Source organism: Myotis davidii, unplaced genomic scaffold (genome assembly GCF_000327345.1).
Source record: "Myotis davidii unplaced genomic scaffold, ASM32734v1 scaffold327, whole genome shotgun sequence".
Lineage (NCBI taxonomy): Eukaryota > Metazoa > Chordata > Mammalia > Chiroptera > Vespertilionidae > Myotis > Myotis davidii.
The window spans coordinates 1,243,066-1,253,024 of NW_006298628.1; the positions used below are offsets into that span (position 1 = coordinate 1,243,066).

The window sequence follows — 9,959 nt, forward strand, 5'->3', positions numbered from 1 at the left end:
TTCCCTGGCTTTGGCTGCTTTCTTATCTTCTTTATCTTTGATTCCCGGCTGCTTCCTTTCCTGGGCCGCCCCTTTCCGGTCCTCCTTCCCAGCTCTCCCAGAAGTCACCTTCGTCTCTATGGCGGAAGGTGTTTTCCGATCTGAGGGAGGTGAGTGGAAGACAGCGGGGACTGTGGCCTGGCTGCGCCCCTAGGCGGGAGTCAGGAAAAGGCCAGCGCTCTCGGCAGCCTGGAGAGAATTCCCACAGACGAGGAGCGGAGCCCCGGGTTCAGGGGTGGGTGGATGGCCCTGTGGAACGGGGCTGTGGGGCAGGGGCAGGGGCCTGCTTCTCCTCCCGGCTCTGCCACGCCCGCATGGACGGCAGGGGCAAACCCTTTAATCCTTCTGAGATTTCATCTGTAAAACGGGGGACGTGAACCCTGGTGATACTAAGGTCACTTCTGGGTTCCAAACTTTGGCAACAGATAAAAGGCGAGCAGGGGCCTACTCCATGGACCAAGAGAGGTTCCCTCAGAGGGTGTGCAGGGCTGAGGCAGCGGGACGGGGAAGACTGCGTGCGGGCGGGCGGCGAGGAGTCTGACCGAGCTCTTCTGGAATGTCCAGATAGATGGTCTCCTTCTCAGGCAGGCCCAGCAGAGCCCTCAGCCACAGGGAGCAGATCACCAGGCCGTCAATCACGTCCCGCCACAGCTGAAAACTAGAGGACACGACACACTGGAGAGGAGCCATCGCCCTTCATTTGCCCTGGAACCTGCAGAGGTTTCGATCCTTCCCTTCCAAGACACTGGTGCCAGGAGCTGCTAGGGACATGCCATGTCCTAGCATTCTCACCAGCACCGGGGCGTTTGAAACCGTGGCTGGACCTTGATCGAGATTCCCAGCTTCAGGCTCCCAGTGATGTGCTCTGAGGGCCTTGCAAAAACTTATCCCCCACCCCAACCCCGAGCCTTTCCGCACAAGTTCCAAACTGGCGACAGGAAGGCCGATAACCGAGAAGTGAGGCTTTCTGTGGAATATGCCCCTCTTCTCACCGCCCTCTGGCTTCTCCTCCGTTCATTCCTCTGCTCGCTGAGAAGGAACAAAGGATGAGGAAAAAATGAAGGTCCAGGTGCTTGCTCCGCTGTAACGGCTCCGCAGGGAGCAGCAGGTGGCTGCAGGGGCGGCTGCGGCAGGTGCCGAGCACGGACTGTGGGAGCATCTTTCGGCGGCCTGAGCTCAGGGGAGCTCTGCACCCTTGCATGCTGGGATTGCCTGCGTAGCACCCTGGCCCGATGCCACGAAGGGGAGGAGATGAGGCTGGCTCGCCCGGTGGGGCACCTACCACATCTGGTACAGGAAGTCAGACTGCAGTGGCCTCTGTCCCGGGCACAGCTCCAGGGCTGCTTTGTTGAGCCTGATGAGGGCATCTTCTCTCTGGTTCTCCTCGGGGAGCATCATCACTTCCTGGCAGGGTCACGGGTACCATGAGCAACCCTTGTGCCCGGGACACCAAGGGCCCCGTGTCCTCTAGTGACGGGGGTGGTGCTGTGAGGACAGGGGTGTGGGAGGCGATGTAGCCATGGGGAACCTGTCTGAGGTTGCCCTCTGTGGGAGCCTGGGACCTCCTTCAGAAATCTGTTCCCATGAATCCCTTTTGCAAGGTTTGCCAGGATCAGAGAGGGAGCCCCCCCGGCACCACAGGGGCCTAGCCCCCTGAGACAGAAAGAGATGACCCCCGAGACGGCTCTCTCCGGGCCCTTGGGAGGTTTTCTTTCTGGGCCCGTGGGGGCAAGAGGCACTGCTGGGGCCCTCCCTCACCCCGCTGCGCCAGAGCTGTTTTCCCCACCCACGCCTTCAGCGTCAGGGACCCACCTCCCTGAAGTCCTCCAGGCAGAGGTTCCACTCGGGCGGCGGGAGGCCCGCCTGCTCCCAGGGGCTCTTGGTGCTATCCCAGTCCCGGCTGCCCTCCACCAGGATCTCCTCCATGATGCTCTTCCGCGGAGAAGTCTTGGCCCCTACTCGGACCCTCTGGGGCCTGAAACCATCTTGGGATTCCTTGAGGTACGCATTCTCCTGCTGGGGCTCCAAGGCGGAGCCCTTGGGGAAGGTCAGAGAGTCCACCTGCACCGGGGACTTGTTCAGATAGCCGGACTGGGTCCTGGCCGCCCAGGCCCGGGGGCCCGCGGGCTCATCGTCGTTGGGCCTGCCTTCCTCGGCCTTGTAGGGCAGGACCATGTACTGGTGCCACAGTAAATGCAGGTTTTGCACGACTTGGTGCTGGTAATGCAGCTGCAGCAGAGGCAAGGGAAGACACGTGACGGGGAGGCTGGACTGGGGGGGCTGGGGGCACCCAGAGCCCGTGGACCTGGGCCGGTTTCCCCATTCCCTGAAGAGCACAGATGGGGGAGGCAGGGAAGGGACCAGCTGGAGTGGGCGCTAGCCAGAGGATATCCCCATTTCCCCTGCAACCTGAGCATCTCCAACTTCAAGCGTTTTTTTGCATGTGAGCTTCCAAGTAACGCTGGGTTTGAACGAAGGAGTTGGTGAAACTGTTCTCACCAAGCATCCACTTAGGAGCTACGTGATCTTGGGCAAATTACTTAACCTCCCTCGGCCACCGTTTCCCCCCGGGTAACATCAGACAGTAATGGTGCCCATCTCCATGGGAACATGGAACGGACTGACGAGTCTCAGAGGGGAGGGGGTGAAGAGATTAAAGATCTTATGTGCACATATGCATTGCCTATGGGCACACACAATAGGGTGGTGAAGGCCTGGGGCGGGGGAGGAACTGGGTGGACAGGGGCAGTGGTGAGAGGGGAAGGGGGACATCTGTAATACTCTCAACAATAAGGTTTTTTTTTTTTAGAAAAAAGAAGTCGTGCCCATCTCACAGGGCTGCTGGGAAGTGAAGTGAGTTTCTCGTGGAAGACACTCAGCACAGGTCCTGGCACATGGGGGGCGGGGGTTGCTATTCCTCCCACCCAGGCCACTCACAGGGGCGGGGCCAGGACGGGGCTGTACCTGGGGGTTCCTGTGGTAGAACAAGTCCTCCTCCGTGAGGTAGGCGTCCACGGGCGACGGCACGCGCTCGGGGGTCAGGATGCCGCCCAGCAGCTCCTGTAGCATGCTCTGCGCGATGGTGACCGCCTCGTGGGAGGCCAGCTCCTTCTGGGGGAGGAAAGGTGGCACGAGATGACAGCTCAGGCCTTCGAAACCCATGCTGCACCCCGAGGGGAGCCAGGTCCCTGGGGGCTCTGTGCCTTCCTAGGGGTTGAGTTCCTGCCATTGTCACACACACGCACGCACGCACGCACGCACGCTCGCACGCGAACAACTATTCCCAGACTCAAAACTCCCTGGGTCTCCCCAAACGTCCTTGCTCCCTAAAAGAGGCTGAAAGGACCCCGAGGAGGAACCAGTCCCGGAGAAGTTGCTCCCTCGAGGGGCCAGGAGGCCGGGGGCATTTCCCATAGATTAGGAAGGCCAGGGGCAGGGCCAGGGCCAGGGCCAGGGGCAGCACGGGGCCTTGCTGAGCATGTGACTTGGCCACACCGCCAGTATCACAGAAACAGGCTCATCTCGAGAGAGGCCAGTCCTAGACTAGCGAACAAAACAGACGTTGCATGTGTCAAGATTATCTCTGATCGCCGCAGGCTGAGCCTCGGCCGAAGCAGCCGGGTTGTGTTTGGGGACCACAGTGAACAGAAAAGCACAGCTTTCCACGGAACCCCACAAAGAGCAACGCTGGGCGGCCAGGCGATGGACGCGGTGGGGGCCCAGCAGATGCCTAGTTCCCACCTCACACTCACTCCTGGGTGCCGCCCCTCACCCCCCCGCCCCCTGGGTAAATTGCTCTCTGTGGTTTTGAAGTCTTGCCAGTTAAAGGAAACTCCACTGGAGGGTACCAAACAGCAGGGAACAGAAACAGTACCCGGGGGAGGGTCATTCTTTGGGTCTGTGCTCAAGTACTTCCAGGCAGTCTGCACCTGAAGGCCCAGTCTCATCTCTTCCTGGCGGTGGGAGCCAGGCCTGGTGGGACTCAAAACCTCCCCACTCTTGCCTGCCCACCCATCTTTTACCTCACCAAGTCCTGGGAGGGGGTCTGTTGAGCAAGACTGGCCGAGAGAAACAGACCTCTGCAGGCAGTGATAGGAAAGACACCAGAGGGACCTAGCTGATGTCCACGGGGGCCGAGGCCCGGGCTCCCTTACCTCCAGTAACGTCCTCTCATCCCTATAAATGTCCTGGGCCAGGGAGACTGCGTGGAGATTGACCTGCAGGACGGCACCCCCTAACAGGGTGGGGTGAGTTCCAAACTCCCAAAATTCCCGGAAGATCCCAGCATTCACAGACTTGAAGAAGAAGGTGAAAGTCTTCGTTTCTCCAGGCAGAATCACACCTGAGGGGGCAGAGACAGAGGTGTGCACCGAGAAGGGGCTATCTGAGCCCCACGCCTGCGTGTCCGCAGGTGGCTGGGCCCTAAGTCTCGGGGATACGTGTAACTGAGCCCCAGGCAGGGTGACCCACCGTCCGGCTTTGCCCTGGGAGGGCTTTCCTGGGTTGGGGGACTTCCAGTGCTGAAACGGGAAAGCCCCCGGAAGCAGGCGCAGCTGGTCCTCCCAGCCTCAGGTCTGTGCAATGTACCTGAACCCCTTGAATGCCCCCCCCGGTCCCCCGGGGCTCACCTCCCTGCCCCCAACAGACATGAACAATTTTGGGAGATAACATGCGTCACGGAGGAAACAGAAGGGAGGAGGCAGGGAAGAGGGGCTTGAACTCGCCAGACGGCAGCTTCTGGACATCAAGGTGGGTGGGGCCGCGTCTCCTAGGTACCTTCCCGGTTATTAAAGTAAAACTGCTGTGTCCTGTTTCTCTTCAGGTCTTGGAAAGCGTCCGGCTGGACCTGCCGCCGCCAGTCATACCAAATGGCCACGGTGCCGTTATTGACCACGGTCAGTTCCGAAGATGTTTTCTCCCTTTCCACGGTTTCAAAGGTCAGGCGGACAGCGATGCCGATCTGCTTCTGCAGGAGGAGGGGGCCTGAGACATGTCTCTGAGGGAGGCCCTGACCTGGGAGGGTCAACTCATCCCAGTTTGCCAGGGATTTTTCTGGGTCTGGCACTGAATGTCCCCTTGTCCCCGGCCTCCGGGACCTGGCTGCTCTCAGACAGAGGGGTGTCCTACCCCGAGAGCGGCTGTCCCCGAGGTGCCATCAACGGTAAGATGAGAGAACAAAACAGATGTTCTACCTGATGGACATGTTTGCTCCTTAGCGCCCACAGAATACTGTAGAAGCTTCTTAGAGCCACGCCCAAGGGGAGAAGTTTGCTTACATACATTCTTGGGGACGAGGCACAAACAGAGTGGCTTGTGACTCTCTCCTTTCGGCCTTGTGATTTGATTCTGGGTCGAGCTAGCACTGCTGTTACCATTTTCAGACATGCTGAGTGCAAGGCCAGGTACAAATGCACGTAGGAGGCGGCAGGCTCCTTGTGACGGCCGGTCACCTTGAGACTGCCCCCAAGGGAGGCCCATCCGGACGGCAGATGGGTGAGGGCGAAGGCAGGCTTACCTTGTCCTGCGGGTTACTGCCTCGGATCCAGCAGGCCGGCTTCCCGCAGAACAGCAGAGACGGGCCGAGAATAGGCATGGGGGCCGCCTCCTGGTAACGGGTCAATAAATCTCTGTAAGGAAAAACCAATGGCGCGTTTTCCCCGAGGCTGCCATCGTCCTGCCGCATGGAGCCCCCAGCAGTGGCTGCCAGCTCTGCCCTCCCCCCGGGCGTCATCAGCTTCCCCGGGGCTCGGCCTTGTCCGGCTCCCTTCCTGCAGGCGGAAGGTTCTTGGACACACAGTGCTGCTTGTCACTCAGTGTGCACCGCCGGAGCGCCCCCTTACCAGCGAAGGAATGTCTGGGAAATCCCCATTAGGAGCTGGTTGCTAGGAGGGAGCAGATGGCCACGGGGAAGCGAGCACAGGTGCTGGAATGGGCTAGAGGGGGGAGCGGCAGCATCGGAGGGGAGCCCCGCTCCCCAAACTCTCTCCCCAGGGCCCAGGCTGACTCACGCGTTCCTTATGTCTCCAGAGGAACTTCTCTGTCTCTTTTCAAACACTAAAAAGTCTTTCACTGTAACCGTTGAGAAAGGCTGCCCTCTGCCCACCACCTCCAGGCCATCAATATCCTCAGAGAGACCAAGAAAGGAAAGATGAGCTGACTGAAGACAGGTGCCCCGCTCAGGGGCCTCGGACAGGGCCGGGAGACGGGACCAACCTGCTGGCTGAAGCCTAGCTTCGCCATGATGCGCTGCAGCTCCTTGCGTCGGTAGATGAGGAACAGACTCCGATCCCAGGTGTAGCGGTACCGCGCATCCTTCCGGGCCAGCAGTCCTGCCGCAGGGTCCGAGGACCCTCAGTGCAGGCCGCTGCCGTGTCCCCTTCCCCTCAGTCTCAAGAGCTCTGAACACACCCATCCCAGCACCATTTCTAGGAAATGGGGGTGGGGCGGGTTTTGGGGGGAGATATGGCTTCCCTGTGCAGCTAGGCTCCAGTCCTCCTGCCCCATTCCTACACCTTGGCCACCCTACACAGGACTCCTGCAAAATGAGCTCCCAAACCACCACGTCTTCGGATGATAATGCATAAAAACAACAGCAGCTACTTTTACTGAGTGTTTAGCAGCGGGCCAGAACCTCTTAATAAACACCATGCTTCATTTCACCCTCTCACAGCCTCGCCAGTGTTTCACAGATGTGGACATGGGGGCCAGAGAGGCCAAGTAGCTTGCTCTGAATTCTGGCAGCCCTTAATGCAGCGCTACCCAATAGAAACAGCACGCAAGCCACAAATGAGAGGCACGTAATTTAAAATTGCCTAGATCGGTGGTCAGCAAACTGCGGCTTGCGAGCCACATGCAGCTCTTTGGCCCCTTGTGTGTGGCTCTTCCACAAAATACTGACTTCTGCTCATGGGCCATGAAGTTTCAATCGCGCTGTATGTGTGCACCCGCACGTGGTATTTTGTGGAAGAGCCATACTCAAGGGGCCAAAGAGCCACATGTGGCTCACGAGCCGCAGTTTGCCAACCACTGGCCTAGATGGTTGGAAAAGGTAAACAGAAGCAGGGGGGATTCATTTCCATTTAACCCAATGCATCAAAAATATTATCATTTCAACATGTAATCCGTTTTAAAATTATTAATAAGACCAGCCCAGTGCATGAATTCGTGCGCGGGTGGGGTTCCTCGGCCTGGCCAGCGATCAGGGCCAATCGGGGCCGTGGGAGGTTGTCCGGCATGGTGGAGGGGCTGCAGGAGGTTGGCCAGCTGACCCGATCAGGGCTATCGGGCTGGCCGGCCAGGGGAGGGGGAGGGGCCGTGGAAGGTTGGCTGTGGGAAAGCACTGACCACGGTGGGGGGCGGGGGGGAGGGGGGCAGCTCCTGTGTTGAGTGTCTGCCCCTGGTGGTCAGTGTGCATCATAGCGACCTGTTGACCAGTTGTTCTGTCATTCGGCTGCTTAGGCTTTTATATATAGAGACATTTCTCGTATGAATCAGTACATAGTTTACATTTACATCTCATTCCATGTGCTCAGCGGCCACAGTGGTTCACGCCTGCCAGGCTGCCACACAGCCCCAGAGCCTCCATCTCACTCCCTTCCGCCCCCTCTTCCATCTATCACTGTCTAAATGAAGTGGGGACTGGACCTCCGTAGGGTTAGGGGACTTGATCCCCGGTCGGTCCTATACCAGGGCCACACTGCACCACCCCACCCCACCCCGCGCTAGGTGCCCTGCTCCTCACCCATCTCCTTCTGGATGCAGTACGGCTTCCTGATGTGAGTGATGGGCTCCAGGAGGCCACGCTGACTTTTTGTCTTCGTTATGACCAGGCCCCTCATTTCATCCCCCAAGTATTCCAGTCGACTCCAGAACCCACTGGACTCCTCAGAGCACTGGCAAGGAAGGGCAGACAAGTCAGGTCACCTGGACACCTTGGCGAGGGGCTGGTGGGCGGCCCAGGAGACAGGGGCACCGGGGACGACAGACGCTCGCTCTGGGGGTTCGCTGCAGCCAGGAGAGCGGGAGAAGCAAGCGCTTTCTTGTTCTCAGGACGCCCTTCGATAGCCTTTTCCTGGCCCCAGACAGCGTGGGTGGCGCAGACACTGCACTCGCACGCCAGACACAACAGGGGACCCTGGATGGTCCAGAAGCTGGGGCCCCGGCCTTTGAGAGGAAGCGCTAAGACAGTTCTAATAACTCAGGATCTGTGCTGTCTTGCTCCTCACATTCACCACCACGGACCACTACAGGCTGGATTAGGTCACTGACCAGTCCCTGAACGCCCAATAACAGGACCAATAATGTCATTTTACTAAAGGCCTTGAGGGCTTAACACTGCTTTGCAGTAGATAGATTTGTTACGTTTCCCCGCTGTGCAGGCCAAGGCAGCCATCCGTGTCCAGACCCCCTCCTCACGGGGTACGCGGGAGCACCGTCCCTACCTTCCCATCATGCTGCGTGGGCAAGATTCGGTCAATGATCGCCCGCTCCTCCTGGATCTGTCTGTAGGTCTCTCCGATGTGCATCAGCAGATCGCCGACAGGTTTCTTCAGGAGTCCTAGAGAGAAGAGCCGAGAATGCAGCCCCTCCACCGAATTGCAGCAAACAGGGGCCCGGCACTCAGCACCGGCCAGCCCCACCCGACTGATCCCAGGACCCGCCCAGGGAGAGACGCTGGGGAGTGAGTGAACGGCAGGCACCACGCGCTCAGCCCGAGGCCGTCACTGGACGGGCACAGGGAGAGAACACGCCGGGCAGCAGGGCCTGGGTGCCGGGTGGGCCCGGCGGGCGCCCATCCTCTCCGCTCACTGCTGAGGGCCTCCTGCTGCCTCTTCCACAGGGCCAGGTTGCGCTGCCAGTTTTTCATAAAGTTGTGCTGGGGAGGTGGGGCCCAGGGAGGTGGCTTCTCCTCTCTGGGGGCTTCCTGCTTCGGCTCTTCTGCAGCTGGGTCGAGGGTCATCAGACAGGGTGGGGTGTGGATCAGCTCAGCCAGCTGAAAAGCAAAGGTGCGTGTGGGGGGTGGTGAGAGGCGCTGCACTGGGGCTGAGCCGAGACCGCTCTAGGCCTACATCCCTGCTGTCCGCCCCACTCTGCTGAGGATCCCGCCTCTTCAGGAGCCGAAGGTTGGGAGTGACAGAAAACAGGTCCCAGAACCAGGGGGGCCTTGGAAACGGCTGCCAGTCTCCTCCCCGCAGAAAGGGGACCTCGCGCTGAGGCTGTGTCCCAAAGCTTTCCGTGTGTCTGTCTTCCGACGGATGCTCACGGACACCCGCCCCTGCAGGGTGACCGAGTCCTTTTTGGATGACCCCAGGCTGGCCCCTGGCCAATGAGATTCTTAGTTGGGAACCAGGGAAGCGAAGGGACCGAGACAGCGAGCAGCACCGCATGCTGGGAAAGTCAGACACACACAGGCCCTCTGTGCGGCCCTGGAGCTGGGGACGGGGGAGCGCAGGCCAGTGTTCGGAGAAGGGAAAACGGAGCCGGTGCACAGGGGGGCAGAAGGCGGTTAGGGAGCACAGGCCCGGAACCCTGATGCCTTTCTGGGTTCAGTCTAACCAAGCCAGGCGCACCATTGCCTCTGGGTTCCCCGCGGCACCTCTGTGTCCTTAGAGTGACTTCCTGACTTGGGCTGAAACTCGGGGGTGGGGGTGGGGGAGTCACTTATCACTTCAGACTCCAGGGCCCAGACACTAGACTGTCTTTTTAACCCCAGGCCGGCCTGGCTCTGCCAGGTGGGAGACTGGAATGGATTCGGCGACTTGTCCCGTCCAGGCAGCTCTGTACAAACGGACCTCCATGTTCCCTTGAGCAACTGCCATTCTCCTGAAGTCGTGGAGGCTCCCCAGGATGTGGTGCGGCAGGATCTGGTTGCCGCCATAGAAACTCTCACGGGGGCCTGGGGAGAGGGGAGAGGCGGGGAA

General features: G+C 59.7%; 1 protein-coding gene across 2 annotated transcripts in view; it reads right to left on the minus strand.

The window, feature by feature from the left end:
• The window catches only part of MYCBPAP (MYCBP associated protein), a 28,994-nt gene that overhangs the window by 1,853 nt on the left and 17,182 nt on the right, over positions 1–9,959 (minus strand). The window contains exons 4-17 of one of the 2 annotated variants that reach the window (XM_015570845.1): positions 9,831–9,934; positions 8,848–9,031; positions 8,481–8,596; positions 7,781–7,931; positions 6,253–6,368; positions 6,048–6,163; positions 5,555–5,666; positions 4,816–5,005; positions 4,194–4,381; positions 3,004–3,150; positions 1,852–2,268; positions 1,322–1,443; positions 582–697; positions 5–140 (exon numbers count right to left, since the gene is read on the minus strand). In XM_015570845.1, coding sequence (XP_015426331.1) covers positions 5–140; positions 582–697; positions 1,322–1,443; positions 1,852–2,268; positions 3,004–3,150; positions 4,194–4,381; positions 4,816–5,005; positions 5,555–5,666; positions 6,048–6,163; positions 6,253–6,368; positions 7,781–7,931; positions 8,481–8,596; positions 8,848–9,031; positions 9,831–9,934 — 2,215 coding nt within the window. Of the gene's footprint in view, position 1; positions 141–581; positions 698–1,321; positions 1,444–1,851; positions 2,269–3,003; positions 3,151–4,193; positions 4,382–4,815; positions 5,006–5,554; positions 5,667–6,047; positions 6,164–6,252; positions 6,369–7,780; positions 7,932–8,480; positions 8,597–8,847; positions 9,032–9,830; positions 9,935–9,959 lie in introns of both variants that reach the window. The other variant, XM_015570844.1, reaches the window with a different exon arrangement.